The sequence below is a fragment of the Haliotis rubra genome, unplaced genomic scaffold (assembly GCF_003918875.1).
Source record: "Haliotis rubra isolate DU_JTF1 unplaced genomic scaffold, ASM391887v1 Scf1221, whole genome shotgun sequence".
NCBI classification, from domain to species: domain Eukaryota; kingdom Metazoa; phylum Mollusca; class Gastropoda; order Lepetellida; family Haliotidae; genus Haliotis; species Haliotis rubra.
The window spans coordinates 30,714-53,644 of record NW_025765139.1 but is presented as its reverse complement, the minus strand read 5'-3'; the positions used below and the strand labels follow the sequence as shown (position 1 = coordinate 53,644).

Here is a 22,931-nt window from a genome sequence, read left to right as displayed (position 1 = left end):
AGAGTAGATTTATTTCCAATCCATTTGACACCAAGGACCAAAGGGTCGAGTTTGTTTCATAATAAAAATCATAGTTTTTTTATCTTTTTACCTTCAAAACCTCTCCACATACAACATTCGCAAAAGAAAGTTTCTTTGAAGTCAGGAGAAGCACTAGACAGTGACATAGATCAAAGTGGTAGAAGTTTTCGTCATGTTTTGAATCAGTCTCTGTGCACATTCATTATAGATTCTATTTCGACATGATGAAAAACCCATTATTGAGTACTAATATTTGTATTACAATGGTAACAGCAATAATTATCCCATTAGTGCACATGTCACAAGCTTAACATTTGCATGCCAAGTTAAATTATTCGCACAAATTATGATGAAATTTGGCTGATGGAAAGCTTGAAAACCCAATGGTGACATCAATTGTAATTATTTTGACGTTATAAATGAAAAACACATTTGCGGGTCCTTTGTATAAAATGATATATGTTGCCATTGACATTGAATCGAGACAAACAGTGCGCAAAATAGTTTCCAAATTTTGCGAGCCAGTCGGGTTAGCTATGCATGAAAGTTACTATTCCACAAAATAATTCACTAGTACGAAATTTCAATGTAGAAACTAAGCAAAAGATTATAAAAATAGATGAGAATAAGATATTGTCGGGATGACAGGGGTTTCATTATTGAGTTTCTAATATGATGAACATTTATATCAGGCCATAATCTTGCATGATTAAAAAGTGTATTATAATTTAACAAAGCAGAGAGAGTGATATATTTACAAAATGACCCCATGAAAATTCACTTGCCAGTCGGGCCAGTGACTTTTAAGATTTACTTGCCCGACTGGATTTTTACTAGCCACGGCCTACCGGCCAGTGGCTATTTCTCACACTGGAGACAAATGAGAACATAAAAGGACAAAACCCTTCTCATGGTCATTCAAAATCTCCACTTTAAGCAAAGATGATTGTGCGATTCCAGATACATCGAAAGCCTGAGTTTGTGCTTCACTATCAAGAAGTGATTATGCAAGATGTCTGCAATATGCTTCCAGATCAAAGGGAAGTTAGTTATTGGGAAGCCCAGGTCATCTCTTGGGTCACTATCTTTGGAGACTCGATGTAGCCAGAACTGCCTAACCTTCGCCAGGTGTTATGAAGAGATAGTGAATCTTTACCGTAGTAAGAACATTATAATGACATTCCCTTCAGGCTATGAAGAGTTTCCATCCATGAGAGGCTATACCATCCTTGGATTCGACGGTGATGATACTTAGGTGGCAAGTCAGCTGTAGGAATGTGTTAACGTCTTCAGATGTCATGGAGACGATAATCGAAATTCGCTATAAACTTAATCAAATGTGAAACCAACTCGAATCTTGTATAACTGTGTCCAAATCCTTATTTGGCATGGTTTTATTATGTCAACTTAGAATCGTCGTTCGACGAGGAAAACTAAAACATTTGAAAAGGTCAACTGAAGAGGAAAAGCAACAAAATGACTTTAATTGTCATAACATAATTCGTTCTTAACTCTGTTCTGCTTCAATTCTAATCATGAATGTGTCATAGAAGCTAATTAGTATCGTATAATATAGTTTTAACGCTGCCCTTACCGAATGCTCTGAATCGATTACAAAATGTAGAACAGTATCAACAGCATACTACTGAACGTTCTATATCTAAAACTAAAATATATCGTTTGTCCAAATAATTTGGTCTGTTACGCTCTTTGTTCGAACATAAACAATCTGTGATGAATGTGTTATCAATGCTCTGTATGTTGAATTTATCTCGTCTCGCTGAGCATTGCACCTCCATCAAGATTGATTTGCCGGGGCAATGTGTTTAACGAGAATCCCCTCTCGACTGTAAAATTGCGAGCACAGAGTTTTGTCCGGGAACCTGCAAATAGTACAGTAAACAGCCCAGAGTAGCAAAACAAGAACAACCCTCGACATGTTTTACTTCTAGAGTTTTTTTCCAAAGTTATCTCATTCAATTAAGATTACTTTCACGTTTCAATCAATCCCATCGATTCCCTCCTTTTAGATTAAAATGCTTCTTCACAACGAATCGGTCAAAGGTTGATTGTCACATCATTTAAATACCCGCCAAGATGTAGTTAATCTTAAGCGTTGGAAATGTTTGGTGATGTGCCATCGTTTTCCACTTCCGGAAGATTCAAGTGATCTTAGGTGCCGTAGTTTAGTGTGAAGGGTTCGGAGCCACAATTCGCAGTGCAGAGTTTGCGAAGCTGCTCATCATGAAACACGATTTTGAACTTCATCAAGAAGCTGTTGAGGCAGAGACAGACTCGGGGTCTTTCTTCCATCACGTTAGGTTCAGTTCGCTACTGTCACAGTATCGGCTAATATAACGAAGGGTGGTTTCTGCTTACAGGCATAATTTGGTGGAGACTCTATGACGCAGTTACGGAACTAAACACGTGCTCATCATGTCCGCAGGGGCACAGCATCATAGTTGGCACCTGTCATTTACAAACATGTCTAGAAACAGCACAAACCTCCTTCGGCTTCTTTTAATTAGACGTCTATCTTGAATGCCAAGTATGAACACATGTATTTTGTACATACAGTAAACTTGAGTAAACTATGTTTATAACAAACACGCATGTACTTAAATGACAGATATAGGTAATTGTTTTACTTTTTTTCTGTTTCGGCCAGTTGCTTTGTATCATTGCGTGTAACAGATTATTGTTATACTTAACTAAAATTAATGGTCCCTTTTCTTCAATTTCAATCCTGAATATGTCATAGAAGCAAATTAGTATTGTATAACATACATGTGATTTCGCTTAACTGCCCTTTTCGAATGTCCTGAATCAATTACAAAATGCAGGACGAATATTGAAAGCATACTACTAAACGTTGTATATTAAAATCCAAAATATATCAATTTCTCCAAATAATTTGGTCTGTTCGAACATAATCAATCTGTGATGAATGTGTTATCAATGCTCTGTATGTTGAATTGATCTCGTCTCGCTGAACATTTCACCTCCATCAAGATTGATTTGACGCAGCAACGTGTTTAACGAGAATCTCCTCTCTCGACTGTGAAATTGCGAGCTCAGGGTTTTGTCCGGGAACATGCAAATATTTCAGGAAACAGCCCAAAGTAGCAAAACAAAAACAACCCTCGACATGTTTCACTTCTAGAGTTTTTTTCCAAAGTTATCTCATTCAATTAAGATTACTTTCACGTTTCAATCAATGCCATCGATTCCTTCCTTTTAGATTAAAATGCTTCTTCACAACGAATCGGTCAAAGGTTGATTGTCACATCATTTAAATACCCACCAAGTTTGGTGATGTGCCATCGTTTTCCACTTCCAGAAGATTGAAGTGATCTTAGGTGCCGTAGTTTAGTGTGAAGGGTTCGGAGCCACAATTCGCAGTGCAGAGTTTGCGAAGCTGCTCATCATGAAACACGATTTTGAACTTCATCAGGAAGCTGTTGAGGCAGAGACAGACTCGGGGTCTTTCTTCCATCACGTTAGGTTCAGTTCGCTACTGTCACAGTATCGGCTGATATAACGAAGGGTGGTTTCTGCTTACAGGCATAATTTGGAGAAGACTCTATGACGCAGTTACGGAACTAAGCACGTGCTCATTATGTCCGCAGGGGCACAGCATCATAGTTGGCACCTGTCATTTACAAACATGTCAAGAAACAGCACAAACCTCCTTCGGTTTCTTTTACTTAGATGTCTGTCATGAATGCCAAGAATGATCACATGTATTTTGTACATACAGTAAACTATGTTTATAACAAACACGCATGTACCTAAATGACAGATATAGGTAATTGTTTTACTTTTTTCTGTTTCGGCCAGTTGCTTTGTATCATTGCGTGTAACAGATTATTGTTATACTTAACTAAAATTAATGGTCCCTTTTCTTCAATTTCAATCCTGAATTTGTCATAGAAGCAAGTTAGTATTGTATAACATACATGTATTTTCGCTTAACTGCCCTTTTCGAATGTCCTGAATCAATTACAAAATGCAGGACGAATATTGAAAGCATACTACTAAACGTTGTATATTAAAATCCAAAATATATCAATTTCTCCAAATAATTTGGTCTGTTCGAACATAATCAATCTGTGATGAATGTGTTATCAATGCTCTGTATGTTGAATTGATCTCGTCTCGCTGAGCATTCCACTTCCATCAATATTGATTTGACGCAGCAACGTGTTTAACGAGAATCTCCTCTCTCAACTGTGAAATTGCGAGCACAGGTTTTTGTCCGGGAACATGCAAATATTTCAGGAAACAGCCCAAAGTAGCAAAACAAAAACAACCCTCGACATGTTTTACTTCTAGAGTTCTTTCCAACGGTATCTCATTCAATTAAGATTACTTTCACGTTTCAATCAATGCCATCGATTCCTTCCTTTTAGATTAAAATGCTTCTTCACAACGAATTGTTCAAAGGTTGATTGTCACATCATTTAAATACCCGCCAAGATGTAGTTAATCTTAAGCGTTGGAAATGTTTGGTAATGTGCCTTCGTTTTCGCATATTCCAGTTCCAGAAGATTCAAGTGATCTTAAGTACCGTAGTTTAGTGTGAAGGGTTCGGAGCCACAATTCGCAGTGCAGAGTTTGCGAAGCTGCTCATCATGAAACACGATTTTGAACTTCATCAAGAAGCTGTTGAGGCAGAGACAGACTCGGGGTCCTTCTTCCATCAAGTTAGGTTCAGTTCGCTGCTGTCACAGTATCGGCTAATATAACGAAGGGTGGTTTCTGCTTACAGGCATAATTTGGAGAAGACTCTATGACGCAGTTACGGAACTAAGCACGTGCTCATTATGTCCGGAGGGGCACAGCATCTCAGTTGGCACCTGCCATTTACAAACATGTTTGGAAACAGCACAAACCTCCTTCGGCTTCATTAAATTAGACCTGACTTCTTTAATGAATGTCAAGCATAATCTCATGTAGTTTGTACATACAGTAAACTTTGTTTATAACGAACTGTCGGATATAGCGGACCTATTTTTATCCCCGCAACGCATTTTGCGGGGGGTATTAAAATGGACTCCGTCCGTGCGTGCGTCCGTCCGTGCACATTTGTCTTTTCCGGAGCAGAACTCTAAAGCCGTTGAATATTTCTTCACTAAACTTGGCACATACATAGATCTGGTGGTGTACTGGTGCCTTTTGGTAATTTTGGAATTCTGAATAAAATATTTTTGGCGTTTCCATGGCAACAAGTTCGACTTAGAATGAAATTAGTGGTAGTGCTCTTTTCCGGAGCAGAACTTTGAAACCGTTCAATATTTCTTCACCAAACTTGGCACATAGATAGATCTGGTGGTGTACTGGTGGTGTACTGGTATCATGAAGAGTATTTTGCCATTGCGGGGGATATTGATGACTTTGTCTTCTTGTTATTTTTGGTTTTGTATTTTAGCCGAATAACTGTACCTAACCACGCTTCTAACGAACTAAACTGAAGGGCAAAAGAAAGTATACCAAAAGTTACCTTTTCTCAAATTTTAAATAAATATTTTTGTAGGTAACTTATACACTGAAACAAGTCGCCCCAACGCAGAAATTTGATACCTGCAGTGGAATTCACGTGCATGTCGTGAATAAAACGTGGAAGGGGTAAATAGTATAAACCATGATTTTGGGGCCTCCGTCAGAGTTTCACATGCACTAAGGGTATAAAAGTTAGTGTGCAGGCAAGTTACACATGCAGTTTGAAAAGATCACCACCGATATGCCACGACTATAACGTGAGAAGGCCATAGGTATGCTCCAGATGGGGTCGACACACGCCAACGATGCAAGAACCTTCGGCGGCACCCGTGTAGCAATCTAGACTGCTGCAACGTTACAGACAGACGTGTCAGACACAGGAAAGACCAAGAAATGGGAGACCGCAGGTTACAACACCAGCTGAAGACCAGCATTTCAGGACGTTACACCTAAGAAACCGTTTCCTCGCGATAACGTCATCAGCGGCGAATTCCCTTCATCACCGTGTCAGTCGATACACGGTGGCTAGACGTCTTCGGGCCGCAGGTATCAGAGCCTACATACCCTTCAAAGGACAGGTGATGACCCATGAACACAGCCGTCACAGATTGCGTTGGGCCGGAGTTGTTCGTCGTTGGCAGCGTCAAGACTGGGCTCGTGTAATGTTCAGCGACCGTCGAAGAGGTGAACGTTTGGCTGCTGTTGTGTCCAAAGGGTCACACCATTCGGTGGTGTGGGTGTCATGGTTTGGGGAGCCATCTGTGGAGAAGAAAGAACGCCTCTTGTGATTACTGATGGGACTTTGAGTGCAGAGAGATATAGGGGCCAAGTTCTGCGTCCAGTGGTCCTCCCTTTTCTGAGACAGCAGCCTAATCGTGTGGTTTTCAAACATGACAATGCATGCCCTCATACTGCCAGGATTGTGGCCGATGTTCTGGAGAGGAACAACGTGAACGCTCTACAGTGGCCAGCACGTTCCACAGACATGTCCCCGATCGAGCACATGTGAGATGCACTAGACAGACGCATGCGGAAACGCCCTAACCATCACAGGATAGACAGCAACTTGAACAGAGCCCTCCAGGACGAATGACGTCCCATACCACGTGACCTTGTCCGATGTCTGACGTACTCGGCTAGGAGAGTGCGTGCCTATTGCGTCTATTGACGCAATGGGTGGACATACAGGATACTTAAGTGATGGTAGTGAACATTTATTGTGTGTAACTCAGTACCTGCTTATCCTCTATGTGAATGAAAACTGGTTTTCAGGACCTAAGAGAACTTGCGCATGTCTGACGCCACGTGTTTCTGTAGCATGCGTGTGATATTTAGCTCAGGTTGAGGAAATATGTTGTTAACACCACTGCATTATGTTGTGTGTGTCTAGGTAGTCTGGATCAATGATAATGACCTCTTGAAAACCTTGTATACTTTCTTTTGCCCGTCTGTTTATAATAGGCGGTCCCTTCAGTTCGTTGTAACAGTAGTTTACTGTACAGGTTTGTATTCAAGGCTCACAGGATGTGTGAATTCTATAGTCTTGCCCATGGCAGTATACAGATATGGTTGTGTTCCTTAACTGCAAGTATCATCTTGTCGTTTAAAAAAATCGCAGACTCGTTCCGATTATGATGTTTGGGTTCTCAAAACTACACCGGTGCTTATTCAACCAAACTGCGAAAGTTTGGCCGATATATTCTAAATAATCAGAGCTTCTTTGTTTAGGATAAGGATATACTTTTCGCGAACATCAAACGCTATCAAAGTGATCCAGTCAGGTAATGTCACCCCCATGCCTATTACGTCCTGTGGAATCTTTTTCAACAGACAGTGAAAACTTAATATTCTTTGGGGCTAACTTTCTGTTTTTACTGTAGTATTTCGAACTTCGTATCTGTGAATGGGGGCGATTTGTACCATGGAACCAGTGCTGTAATCAGAGAGACATTGTAAAGAGAAGCAAGGTCGTGGTTATTCTCTGATATTTCCTATTTTCTGCATTTTCACTATGTGGCAATGTGAATGTAGGATCCTTTACGTTGGATTCAGAACAATGGAAGCACTACTGGAATTGGAGAAAAGCTGTTATAGAGGCAAGGTCGTAACTGTGATGATGATATTGATCATGCCTGTTGCTCCTACGAAAGGCCCAGAAAGCCCGTATGTCTATACAGATATGGAAAGGGTAATCCCCCAAAGAGATAGCACACTTTCTTATACCTCTCGAACCCTGCTTAGGGTATCGACCCAGTCACTTCATGTCAGCAATAAATTGGTTCATCCTGTAGCTCAATACACTAAGTAGTCGTCATATTGATGTAAAACCGTGTAAGAAGAATCATGTAGTCATTGATGGAAAACACTGCAAGATATCTTGAAATACAAACAGCTGTCGGCAATATTGTTGACTGGGTCATACACCATAACTTTGATACACACTTGATATTGGTTTTTCAGACTATATATATCCCATGAAGAGAAACCGATAATATTTGACCGAAAGACAAAATGTTCATACATTTTTAAATGTGGAAACATACATGTAGTATTGCAATGATGTCGTGGCACCTCCAAAGGTGTGAAAGGTGGTTACTAAGATAGGAGGTGGCGCGATATTGCTTGGCAGTAATGGAAGGTTGGCTATTACTTAGTTAAAGTCATCCTTCTTGACCCACAGTCTAATGGAGAGTATGTTGTAGTGACACGAACCGTTTCCACCATCTATAACATTTCCATTCCCACTGAAACAACCTATGTAGGTGCCATTACTGAATCAGTTTACCTTAATAAGACAATGTGAATGTTCCTGGAAGTGTTTTTGAGTGAAGTTCTGAAGAAGTGTTGTGAAATGAAGCTGTTTTACAAGCCTGACTGACTCCTTGTTCTTCCCCATGATAGACCAACAACCCAAGAGTTCACATCTAACGGAAGATGCACCTCTCGTGGAATGTCACATCTCAGGTTAAGTTCTAGCCTTGGGTGCAACCTGAATGATTACGAGGGCTCCTGCCAACACATATCCTTCTTAACCGCTTATAAATGAACAAAATTAGTCACTGGTTTTAAACAGATATAATATAGTTTAACTTACCTACTTTATGCATTGATCGAGTCGAGATAAAAACACCGCTGACTTAACTTTGTTTCACTAACCTGTTAAAGGAACCGTAAAATCTATGACGATTTGTATTGATTTTTTCCGAGAATACGATACTATATGAAACATCGTAAGGTATTTACTTCTGTCAACTTCGTTGCCGTATGATTGTTTTGTCACTTGAAGTTTAAGGTTAGTCGTTCTTTTGTGATCATTCAAATCATTGTAGAATGAAGCATCGTTTCATTATATTATTTTTAGAACAACTGTACAGTAAGTTGATACACATGCAAAGGATTTTAAGCACTATTCATGAAATCAAACAAATAGTTCTGTCAAGAGAACAACTTGGGCAGTGAAGATGTTATCCTTTTTGTGGATTCGCCGTACATTATGCTTCTTTCATCTTAAATCACAGCTGCAGAATCTTCCTGGAGTCAGATTCTAAACTAGACAAACCTAAGCACTATCTTATTTTACAAGATCCATTTCCAACACGTTTGACATCAAGGACCTGGCTGTTCAATTTAGCCAATGGTACGGGTCTGTTTCATAAAAAAAAAAAGCAAACTTTATTTTTTTATCTTTGCCTTCCTGTGCCCCTGCTTTTTCAGCAGTCGCATACCAAAGAGAGTTTCTTTACAGTCAGGGAAATAATTGTACAGTGGAATAGATCAAAGTGGTCGACATTTGCGGGAGGTTTCGTAATCGTCCCTGTGCACATTCGATACTGGTGCTATGTGGGTCTGTGCGTGGTCGAGGAAATACTCATCATTTCTGCTGAATGGTTCTACGCCTCTTATTTCCATGGTCACGTTGGAAATGACAATAGCAATATTTTCGTGTCAGTCACAATGATTTTGAGACGCATGTCGCCTTTGTATGGCAAGTTAAACTGCTGTGGCAAATTTGGATGATATTTTGTTAGTGAAACAGTCTTCAGAAGCAATGATAGCGACATCAATTGTTATTATCCTGACATCAACAAAGTTTTGGCCATCGCTACTGAACCAAGAGAAAGATGAACTATGTGAAATTAAAAATGGACAAAACCATTTCATGAATCTTTACTAAAAGCAGGGCTGATTGCGTTTACGAATCACCATCAACGAGTGATATGATACCTATTGTTTGCAGAGGGACTATATATTCTGACCCACACGTTACATGCATCAGAAACACATGCATTGGCAAGTCAATTATTCACTGAAAATAACACATAAGATACAATTCAAGAAAGGGAATTGCGACGATTATCCCTGTAGACATTGATGTGTTAGATATGACCTCAAGGTGTCCTCCACAGAACCTTTAGAAACCCCTTGAAAGTTGTAACCCTGGCAAAGTAACTCTTCTCCATGACTCGTACAGCCCTCAAAGAAATAACCATGCCTAGTGGTACCCCCGAAGGTGTGAAATGTGGCCAATAGGATGCACGCTGGTGAAATATTGCTCGGCATTAAGAGAAAGTTGACTATTAGGTAGTTAAAGTCATCCTTCTTGTCCCGGGGGGTTATGGAGAGTATTTTATAGTCACATATATCATTGTGACATGGTGTTGCTAAACTTATTTTCCTGCCTTAAATTAGCTAGAATACCTTGTATATCACTTTACTAAAGTGGTAACATTTGCTCCAAAACTTTAAAAATGAAATCTAAAATAACTGAGAACAAGAGTTGCATATTCATCCCCTCCGACAGTTGGACTGGTTTTAGGATCTTCCTGAAATTTTGTTGTTGTTGTTTTTAAATTCCAGTTGTACTAAATTATCGTATATCACCCACACGCCGACAGGACATGAAGGATCCACTTTGTCTCCCTCTCAGTCAGCTAGTTCGACCTGTACAAGTGTCATGAAGAGATCTTTATTACTGTAAGAACATGCACCTCAGGCTGTGTATTATATGTAAACATACTGCTCACGAACATGGGAATAATTGCAAATTATCTGAAGTCCTTCTCACTGTCACCATTTCCTTATTTTGTTTCGTTCCTTTTGATTAATGGTGTACCAGACTGGATCTTCCCCTGATCAGTTCTTCCTCGGGGACGTTTTGGCCGAGGACAGTCCTTCCCCAGGGCAGATTTGGAATAGTTCTTCTCCGGGAACAAAACAGCCTAGATCAAACCTCCCAGCTGAAGACATATTCTGAGCAATTTCTTCACGACCTAATTGCAAAAATACCACTTACTAAAAGCAGTGTGCGAAATAGCCACTGGCCCGCTGGCCCGAGCCCAGTAAAAATCCAGTCGAGCCAGTAAATCTCCACAATCACTGGCCCGACAGGCTGGTGAATTTTCATGGGGTCATTTCGTAAATGTATCACTTTCTCCTACTTGTTAAGTTATAATACACTTTTAATTCATGCAAGATTATGGCCTGCTTAATGGTGACTTATTCAAGTTATTTGAGCATAAACAAAACATTTCAGACATGTGTTTTCTAATTTGTTTGTGATAGTATTTTCCCTTTTTGTAATCTTTAGCTTAGTTTCTACATTGAAATATCGGGCTAGTGAATTATTTTGTAGGGTAGTAACTTTCGGGCATAGCTAGAACCGTCGGCTAGCAAAATTGGAAACTATTTCGCACACTGACCGTAAGTGACTATGATTCAACCAAGGAACGATCTTGCTCACTCTGTGTTTCAGGCATACTGAAAATAAGAAAGACTATGTTAGGCCAGATAACCACCATAGTTACTGAACAGAAGGGTGGGGAAGGTTCAGCTTCCTGTGCAAGTTCTTCTCCCAACTAAAATTAAGATTTAATGACAACTGTTTACTGACATCCGACATATTTATAGCTCTTGAGTTGTCTGAATGCAAGTAAATATGAGAAAATGGCCGAAATAATTCCATTACCCTAATTTTAAGAAGAAACAGCTGGCAAGTCCTTTTGACTTTGAAATGCATTAGATTTCTGAAAAGGACAGAATTGTTACCTTTTCATATGGCATACATAGGATTTACAAAATAACCTACAGCTTATTTGTTTAGTTAATGTAGATAGTATTGCTCATTGACCACAATCGCATTTAATGTTTCCAATATTTACAATATATTGTAATTGTAAAGTCATATTTCAATGCAATGACAATAATGTGTTTGAAGGAAAAAGCTTTTTACCACGAAAGTTTCATCTTCACTATTTCTTTTTATAGAAAGAGCAAACTAGTAATTGGATCATGGAGGAGACTCAGATTAAGCTCGTGTTCATTTGAATTTAATTTGTTAAAATCTCAATATTCATTGCCTAATTAGCACTTTTATCCCTTCGTCAAAATATGACAAAATCACCTATATTTAGCATGCTATTCCTCTACTTGATTTACCACATATGTTATGTTCATTTCCATTTTAACATCATGCAGAAGATTAACATATATACAATGAAAATCACTTGCGTGATGGAAGCTAAACACGTGTCAATCATATTCAATATTTATGAAAATAGTGTACCTACAATAATATGAAAATAGTGTATCTTTCAATATGATGAAAAAAGTGTACCTTTCATTATCTTGAAAGAATGTTGAAATATTACGAGATGAATATATGAAGACTAAGATTTAATAAAGAATAAAAATGCATACAATATGATTTTCCTGAAGAAATCCTTAAGCAGAGAGATTTGGCGAGATCCTGTTTCCAATGATAATACATGCTTGAGTACTTGTGGAAAGTAAGACCATATGAGAACTCTCACAGTGGAGATGAACCCGCCTTAGCTGCCCCTTCCCCACTTTTATTCGATACATAAAAGGGGTATGTCTGTCCAGGGTAGGGGAAGAAATAATCTTGGCTCCTTCTTCCTTGGAATAGAATTTGTCTTGGACAAACTTTTACCGGGAACAAACCGGCCAGTTCCATCCCGAAGACGTAGGTAGGTCGTGGTGAGGTGATGTCACGACCAGAACATTAAAGAATTTGGGAGTTTTCTGTTCTTGAACCCTTCAAACTTAATTTCAAATGTCACGATGTACTTGACAGGCACCGTGGCGTCTCTGCGTTAGGTATTTGCAGGTCAATCATTAATGTCAAATCATAATGATTCTTTACTTTATATATATACAGTCCAAGTCAAAAGTTATTCTGACACACAAAAAAGCATATATTCTGGGAGCTGATTACTATTGTGTGAAATGCATGATTTACGACTAACAGTTCGACATGGCATAAACTAATCAGGTACAAAATGCATAATGCATGTTGGCAACACACCGCTAAACGTTAGTTTAAACATCCACCTTGGTAAAATATTCTCTTTGTTGGAACAATCTGTGATGAATTTATTATGCTCCGTATGATGAATTGATCCCATCTGCGCTGAACACTTCATCACTGACTTGACGCGTTTATGTGTTTAATGAGACTCTTCTCTCGACTGTGAAATTGCGAGTACCGTGTTTATTCCAATAATCTGCAAACATCACAGCAACAATGGAACCCCACTCAAATAAAATACGACTTTGTCCTCTTTGCTTCATTGAAGATTCGGCGTGTGTCATTTAAGGAGATTTTCAAATGATATCTGAATCAATTAAGTTTAGTCTCACACTTTAGTTAATATTCCATCGATTTCCTCATTTTTTTAATTTAAAATGCTACTTGACAATAATTTGGTCAAAGGTTGCGTTCACATCATAACACGCCAACAGTGAAATTAATCCAGATTGTTGAAAACGTTTAGCGATGTGCCATCGTTTCCACATGACAGTGTTATTAGATACAAGTTGTCGAAGGTGCACAATTCGCAGAGCAGAGCTCAAAGGTCAAAATATGTTTATTTGTATGTAAGACCACCGGCCCATATACAGCGGTTACAAAGAAGGTTCTCATTTAGGAGGATAACAATTGTTTTCTTAACATAATAGCATGATGGATATACAGTGATAATCTTTTTTAAAATGGAGACATCGCATGAGGAAACAATTTTGTAAAATGCTGCATTATTACTTCTGATTGTAATACAGTTACGGAGATAATCAGAACGGACTTTATCATAAGCTTGACATTCAACAAGAAAATGTAATTCGTCTTCAATGCCTTTTTTACAAAATGGACATGATCTATAATTTCTATAGTCTTCTTCCTGGATGGATAGTCTTCTTCCTTCATTTACTAGCTAAGCTGCTCCACGTGAAACACGATTTCAACCTTCATCTAGAAGCAGCTGAAGCAGGAACACTCTCGAGGTCGTTCTTCCATCACGCTCAGCTTAACTGACACAGTATCGGTTAATATAGCGTGCACAGAAGACTGTATGCTTCCGCTTTGGGGCATTATTTGGTCAAGTGTCTGTGACGTAGTTACAGTGCTAAACATGTGCTCAACATACCCGAAGTGGCTCGTCAAACAAGTCAGCATCAGCCTTTTAACAAACGTGTCTATAAGCGGCACACACCTCCTATAGCTCCGTAAAGTTTATCCTGACGAAGTCCCTCTTTACGACATGCAGAGCAGACAATCAAACAGTCAAACCCTGTTGTGTTGAAGCTGAAGAGATGTGCATAAATATATCGAGTTACCCGGGGTTCGAGACAACAGCAAAATGATGAATATTTATATAAGATACGCAAGGTAGAAATTGTTACTTCGAGACAATCTTAAGTTCGAAATGTCAGAGGTATCTCATGTGAACCTTCTATACCCTTTCTCAAAATATTTCATCAGTATACACAGATAGTTTCGTCGTTTGCCTGGGAAGGATTTGTGGCCTGAATTCGAGATTCACTCCAATTATGAAGCTTGGGTTGTCAGCATAACATCTGCGCTCGTTTAGCCAAACCGTGAAGCCTATAATACCTTAAATATTTTTGTGAAGACGTCGTATTATATCTGACATTCACTGTGTAAAGCAGGACATCCCATTTTCACGGACAATTTTGGTGTCATTACAGAGGGACATGCGAAAATACATCGAGTTATCCGCGGCTCGACACAACCACAAAATGATGACTAAAAGACACGCAATGACCAAGCTTTTACTTCGAGACATCCGTACATTCGACGAGTCTAAAATATGCAGACGGCAATCTTTTACTTGTGACAGCCATAAGTTGGTCAAATCAAAGTAACCTATTCATATAATGTACACTTCTATTTTGCCTTAAACGTCCCATGGAATATGTTTCAGCAGATAGTCGAGAATGGTTATTCTTTGGTGTTTCCTATTTTCTGAATATGTTGCAATTTGCAACTGTGAGGGTAGGCGTCTTAACGTTGGATTCAGAACATTGGAACCAATGCTGGACTGGAGAAAATCTGTGAATAGAAACAACGTCGCAGCTGTGATTATGGTATTGGTAATGCCAGTTCTACACATAACGGCCAAGAAAGCACGTGTCGATACAGATGTGGGATTGGAAATTCCCCAGAGAGATAGCACACTTGTTTTATACCTCTAGGATCCAGCGTCAGGTCTCAACCCAATCACTTCATGTCAGTAATAAACTGGTTCATCATGAACAGTCTGCAGCCCAATATATTAAGTGCAGTCATTATACTGATGTATAAACTTGGAAGACGAACCGTGCAGCCATTCATGGAAAACACAGAAATACGAAACGTCATCCAGCAAGTGGGTTGAAAACGCGATATCATGCAATACAAACGCTGTCTGACATATTGCTGATTGGGTCATAAAACCTTACTTTCACTCACACTTGATATTGATTTTTCGGCCCATCTGTATCTCTTGAAGAGAAATTGAGTGATAATGTTTAACCCAAAGACAAAATTTCCATTCATTTTCAATGGTGAAACAATGGTATTGTCATGATGAATTCTTGAGGAATTTCTGAATTCTTGAGGAATTTCCAACAAACCAAGAATGAAACATCTTCCCTATCTATAACATTTCCATTCCCACTGAAGGAACGCAATTATTTTACAATTCTGAACGTTAATACACATTTTGCATGGAAGGTCCAAACAATGGAACAATTACTAGAATTGAAAAAATAGAAAGAAAGTGTAAATAGAAGCAATGGCGCTCTTGTGAATATGATATTAATAATATCTGTTCGATATTTAACATGACACACGCTGACACACGTTCATTTTATTCTGATATTCTAGCCAAACTATATATCTTCAAGGATAAGAGACCCATGAAGATCCGGGTTAGAATTGGTCCTCAGCAACCCATGCTTGTCGTAACAGGCGACTAACGGGATCGGGTGGTCAGGCTCGCTGTCTTGGTTGACACATGTCATCGTATCCCAATTGCGTAGATCGATGTTCATGATGTTGATCACTGGATCAATAATAATGAAGTTATCATCCATAAAGCACCATACCATCATCATACATTCTTGAAAAAGCATGCCCCTACTTTTGAAATCATTCAAGAAAAATGAAGAATCGTATTATTAGATTATTAAACCTGCAGCGTAAGAGCCGACTAACGGGATTGAGTGATCAGGCTCGGGGATTTGGTGGACACATGTCATCGTATTGTGTAGATCGATGCTCATGCTTTTGATCACTTGATTGTCTATCCCAGACTCGATTATTAGCTGGAATATTGCAAACCAACAAACCAACCACAGCACCTTCCATTCTTCATAGTGCAAAGGCTTGATAAGCTGACATACAGTGAAAAGGTTTCTAATCAGTTTTGACCATTCTGATTATCACAATTACGAAATAAAACAGTCACACACACAAAGAGTTCATCTACAAATACCTTCTGAGAAAGGCACTTTTTATATTTCATCCTTTCACCTTCCTCTACCCCAGCACACACAACATTCGCATGCGAAAGCGAGGTTCTTTGAAGTCAGGAGAAGAATTGTACGATGAAATATAGGAAAGTTGTTAAAATTTTCGTCACGTTTTCATACCGTCCCTGTGCATATTCGCTATTGATTCTATGTTGGTTTCTGAAGGATGAGGATTCACAGATCAGTGCTGCTGAATGGTTTAATGTCTCCTGTTCCCATGGCCACATCTGGAATGGAAATACCAATATTTCGCCCACACTGCACAAGTAACAAACTTAAGGTTCGAGTCAGCTTCAAACAAGTCAATGTCACTTATGTATGCTATGTTAAATTGATCTCACAAAACATGATCTTTTTGCTTATAGAAAGCCTTTGAAAAGCAATGACGGAGATTTTATTGTAAAGATTGAAATAGAGTTTCAAGTCTTTTCATATGTACTCATGGAAACGAATAAAGGAACGAATGAAAGTACAAGTGTTCCTTTATTCATTCCCAGAATTTCACTCGCAGTGCAATATATACCTTGTGAAGAAACCCGGAAAAGAATAAAGTAACACTTGTACTTTGATGTGTTCCCTTATTCGTTTCCATGAGTGTATGTTGACACCAGCTTTGCATTTTGAGAAAGGCTCTGGACCACGGGGTCGATTTTAGACAAGACATTAATAACGGCTACCGATGGTGTCCCAGCAAACTGTGTCTCCTGTGCATAATTATTTCTTGAGAAAATAGTATGTGACTATTTCCAGAGATATTTATAAGTAACCTTGTTATACGCCCGTTCCGAGTTCATTACAACACTAAAAGCCTGTTATTCCACGTACTGGTTTTGGATCGTTTAATGAGATTTCTGTTAATTCATCCTTACAAATTACATTTTTCGAAGCCGATGTGAATGCAAAAAAAGTCACAAAGAGTTTTTTGGACCTGTTTCTTGGTTAATTAATAAATCATTTGAGAGAAAGCGTGGGACGATGTTGCTATTATCTAACGTTCTAAACCAGAAGCGAAAGCCTATTGGAAAAGCTTGGCAAATTTGATCATCACAGGCCATGACACTTGCTTCAAACTGGCTCAATATATCAACCTTCTTTACGACAATAGCACCCTCTTCGTGGCAGCCTCGAGTTACGCTATCGTCTTTAAGTCGGCTAATGATGTCTCAGTGTGCTGAGCAAACTGAGACGGATCTGGATGTTGATTGGACTAAAGGAGATGATCCCGGCATGTAATATAACTGTATTATTGCTAACTGTTCATCTTCATTATTGTGAAGATCCGATGCTGCTGATGATGGGACGTGTTGCACTGTGAGTTGTCACTGTATCTAAATTAATATTGAAATGGCTATGCTTTTTGAAACATGACTATATTTGTATATTTTTAATGCCGCATTCAGCAGTATTCAAGCTATAAGACGGCGTCTGTAAAAATAGAGTTTGGAGCAGACTATCCAGTGAATAACATCATGAGCATCGTCTCGGATTGGGATACGATGACATGCATCAAGTGAGCGAGCCTGACCACCCGATCTCGTTAGTCGTCCCTTAAGACAAGCATTGGTTGCTGTTAAAGAGAAACTCCTCCTGGATCTTCAAGGTCAGATGTATGTGTTTTATAAGGGTATCAGCTGATTAACGTTAAAGGTGATGATTTAGATGACTGAGAAGAGTTTTGAGTCCCATCGTTTGATATGGTAGGGATAAAAGACGGAACTTTTGCTCTCCGGACGAACGTTCTGTCCACTTGACCATTGATGCGGTCCCGGCGAAGCTAAGAACTGTACACATGGACGTAGGTTTCTAGCACGCCTCTTGCAATCATGAATTAATACCCATGTCTAATTTTAATCATTTAAACACAATTACAAACCCAGTGAAACAGGTGCGTTTTCAGTGTAACATTGAAATAGTTGGGTTCAATTGACTTCGGTTTAAACAGTAGTTCAGTCAAACCACCGGTGTCAATCAAATGTGTCAGAAAATGGCTATGTGACAGAGATCTCGAATATCTCGGTGTAGCACCTTACCTCAGATGAAGTTCCGTATGATTGTGGGTGTGCGCCACTGTCAGAAGTCGGTCTCCACTTGTCACGATACGGGCAGAACAACCAGCCTCTGTGCACATCCAGTAACCCGTGTCCCACTACTGTCGGTTCAGGCGAAACTTGTTTCCAGCAAAATAAAGTATTCACCGTATCTTAAGCCTTGGCGGTACCCACCTACTCCTGGAAAATTAGCTCTCCCGGGACATCCGAAATATATATTTTAGCCTTTCCGGCACGACATCTGTAGCACCAAGGAATCAGGGGTCTTGGTTATGACACCTACCTTATCGGATCCTGGCATGGTCTTCGGAAATTTATTCATTTACCGTCTCAAGCAATCATATCCGGACCATCGGAAAATACGCCATCTACTGTCTGAATGTTCTACATCTTGCCCTTGTTCGTTCCCTCATTCTTTCCTGAATAGACTATTGTAATAGCTTGCTTTTAAACAGCCCCAAGAGCTCTTAAACCGTCTTCAACGCATAGAAAATATTGCTGCACGTATTGTCAGCAAAGCACCAAAGTTCTCAAGCATGACCCCTATTCTAAAACAGTTACACTGGTTGCCCATAAGAGCTAGGGTGAACTTTAAAGTTTTAACCCTTGTCTACCAGTGCATACTAGGCACTGCTCCGGCCTATCTCAAAGAATTGTTCAAACCGTATCTTCCATGCAGACAGCTTCGCGCCAGTGACAAAACCGTACTTCACATTCAAAAATGGAAGTTGAAATCCTATGGTTTTCGCTCATTTCCAGAGGCGGCCGCGATGAACTGGAATGAGTTACCAGCTCGCCTTAGAACAAGCCCAACAGTCACATGTTTTAAAGCAAATCTAAAGACATACCTTTTCTCTACGTTTTACAAGTGACTCCAAAATTCTATCTTGTCTGCGCTATGAGCATGCTGTCGGTGTGGATTTAGTGCAATATAAATGGACCAAGTTTGTGCTGACTCGGCTATAAGGGCTCTCATATCAACTGTAACGATGAACAGTATATATCACCTTCTGTCACAAAGGACAACTCAAAAGAAGCTAAGGAACACCTTTGCATATCCTTCACGTGCGTATGTGTGTTTATGTGCTTGCGTGCATGCGTGCGTGCGTGCGCGCGTGTGTGTGTGCGTGTGTGTGTGTGCGTGTGTGTGTGTGCACGATTATAGAACACACAAAAAGGACGGCTGACACTTTACTAGTTACTGTTTACGTATTACATCTTTCATATCTTTAAATACTTCTTGAGGGGCGGTGGGGTAGCCTAATGGTTAAAGCGTTGGTTCGTCACGCCGAAGACCCGGGTTCGAATCCCCACATGGGTACAATGTGTGAAGCCCATTTCTGGTGTCCCCCGCCGTGATGTTGCTGGAATATTGCTAAAAGCGGCGTAAAACCAAACTCAGTCAGTCAGTCAGTTAAATACTTCTTGACCTTAGTTTACGTTCAGGAAGCGATGGCCAGATCAAAAAGGCGCACAGAATGAAACCATGGGTTCCTATGATTCATTTATCGTGATTTCAAATTCAACACGCAGCTCGTCCTAACTTCAACACTGATACTAGGGCACTCAATCACAGTTTAACCAGTAATTTAAATTACGTCAACTTTAAGTCAAAGTTGATATTTCTTCTTTGACATTACTGGTATTTATTGATCTTTGATGACGGGAAATGTCAAACAATCAGATTAACTTCTACTTGGCAGCGTATCAGAAATGTTTCAGATCGATATAAAATGTGTAATGTTATATTGGAGATAACATATTTCCTCTCTTGTCGATGTATCTGGAAGATGAAGTGGAAGGCTGTTGTAACTGATGAATGGTGGGGAAAAACAGATGTCTGGGGGATTACCTAAATCAGACACAAGAACTAGCTGACAATGCTTGACATTCATTGGAAGATGATCTCCATCAAGCCTGTTTCAGTAAAAGCCTACGTATTCTATAGCGTCTCATTTATCCAGCGAAACTCATTCCATTGGGCGCATAATAGTGCTGAATATCCTATGAATTGATCACGTATATCCGTGTTTACAGTAAACGTTTATTTCACTTTTAATGTGATTAATTTTATTTTATTCCAGCACAAAGACATTCTGCCTACACATTTGAATCTTTCACAAAATCAACTATATTTTTATGCAGATATCTCTTTTGCAATTTGTTTGGGAGTACCAAAAAGAGGATCTCAATGCTTTTTTTTCCAATTTATATTTCTGATAACTAGCCATCTTCTATAGTAATGGAAAACTATTTTTCATGAATTACTTTTTAAGATCCAATATCTATAGTGGTTCCTTTATTTTTCAGTGCTCTTTTCTCATTAATTGGCATCGCTGCGTCCATACGCTGGGCAACGTCCTCCTCACACATTCCGCAACTCAACGACGTCCCAAACAGCGGATGTAGTTCTTCATCCACTGACGGTTGCCCATGGCAACACGTGATATCAGACTTAGCCAATCGTCTGCAGTTACTCGAGATGGCATTCAAAGAACAAGTGGTTGCCAGGGAAACAATAGTTAAAGAAGTCAGTAACCAGTCCGATGTGAATTCTTCGCTGGAAAAAAAATTAACATTATTTCTTCAGCGATTGTCACAACTGGATTCTCATATACACAGATTGGAGACCAGACTTGAGGAGCTGACAAACAGACTGCATTCTGATGGTAGGCAAGTTTAATGTCTTGGTTGTCATAGCAAAAGACTCAGTTAACTTTGACTTGAAATGGTAGCCCTATCGTTAAATTTATTTATAGCGAACCCTGACCCGTTAATCGTTGTATAACACTTTTTTTTGTCTGTCTGGACACAACTCTGACTTTTAGAACATTGCTTCTCGTTGGTTTTATTGCTGACGTTTAGATTTAATCGTTGACATAACAACCAATGATATCAAATCTCCAAATGTCATTGTTCTTGGCGGTTACCACGAACGCATTCATATTGTAGAGAAACATTTAACACATTTTGATGAAAATCAGATTGTTGTAACTGAAGAACAAGAAAAGGTTTTGAAAACAATTAACGGTAAAAAGACATGAATGGACCAATAACTATCAGTGATGACTAAAAGTTACGCAATACATACCGAATACATCAAGACAGATTTAAAGGGAATGGGGTAGAGGGTTACATTTTCGTCTGAGTACTTTTATTGTCAGCAAATTCAAACTTTATGTTGGCCACTTGTAATCAATCGATCCAAGACCTCGACGTTCTTTGACCCAAATCAACCACATTTCTGATGTGCCATCTCCGAATGATGTTTTATGTGTATCTCTAGACAACATGCAAGTTGCTCTACGTATGATGTTGTTTACCACACATGTATCTCTCGTACAACATGCATGTTGCTCTACGAATGACGTTGTTATCCACACGTTTCTCTCATACAACACAATGATGTTGTGATTCAAACATCTATCTCACGTACAACAGGCATGGTGTACTACGAATGATGTTGTGGATTCACACACATCTATCTCACGTACAACAGGCATGTTGCTCTACGAATGATGTTGTGATTCACACATCTATCTCACGTACAACAGGCATGTTGCTCTACGAATGACGTTGTAATCCACACATGTATCTCTCATACAACAGGCATGTTGCTCTACGAATGACGTTGTAATCCACACATGTATCTCTCATACAACGGTCATGTTGCTCTACGAAAGACGTTTTAATCCACGCAAGTATCTCTCATACAAAACATATGTTGCTCTACGAATGACGTTGTAATCAACACAAGTATCTCTCATACAACAGACATGTTACTCTACGAATGACGTTGTAATCAACACAAGTATCTCTCGTACAAAAGACATGTTGCTCTACGAATGACGTTGTAATCAACACAAGTATCTCTCATACAACAGACATGTTGCTCTACGAATGACGATGTAATCCACACAAGTATCTCTCATACAACAGACATGTTGCTCTACGAATGACGTTGTAATCCACACAAGTATCTCTCGTACAAAAGACATGTTGCTCTACGAATGACGTTGTAATCAACACAAGTATCTCTCATACAACAGACATGTTGCTCTACGAATGACGTTGTAATCCACACAAGTATCTCTCATACAACAGACATGTTGTTCTACGAATGACGTGGTAATCCACACAAGTATCCTCTCTCATACAACAGACATGTTGCTCTACGAATGACGTTGTAATCCACACAAGTATCTCTCGTACAACAGACATGTTGCTCTACGAAAGACGTTGTAATCCACACAAGTATCTCTCATACAACAGACATGTTGATCTACGAATGACATTGTAATCAACACATGTATCTCTCATACAAAAGACATGTTGCTCTACGAATGACGTGGTAATCCACACAAGTATCTCTCATACAACAGACACGTTGCTTTACGAATAACGTTGTATACCACACGTGCATCTGTCATACAACGGTCATGTTGCTCTACGAATGACGTTGTAATCCACACATGTATCTCTCATTCAACATTATTTTACACTGAACTCAAACTAGGTTTAATATATACT

General features: G+C 39.3%; 1 protein-coding gene across 1 annotated transcript in view; it reads left to right on the top strand.

The window, feature by feature from the left end:
* Positions 1-22,931, top strand: part of LOC124265956 — a 62,024-nt gene that overhangs the window by 29,826 nt on the left and 9,267 nt on the right. Inside the window, 1 exon segment of the mRNA XM_046700778.1 lies at positions 20,712-21,078. Within this exon segment, the coding sequence (XP_046556734.1) occupies positions 20,712-21,078 (367 nt within the window).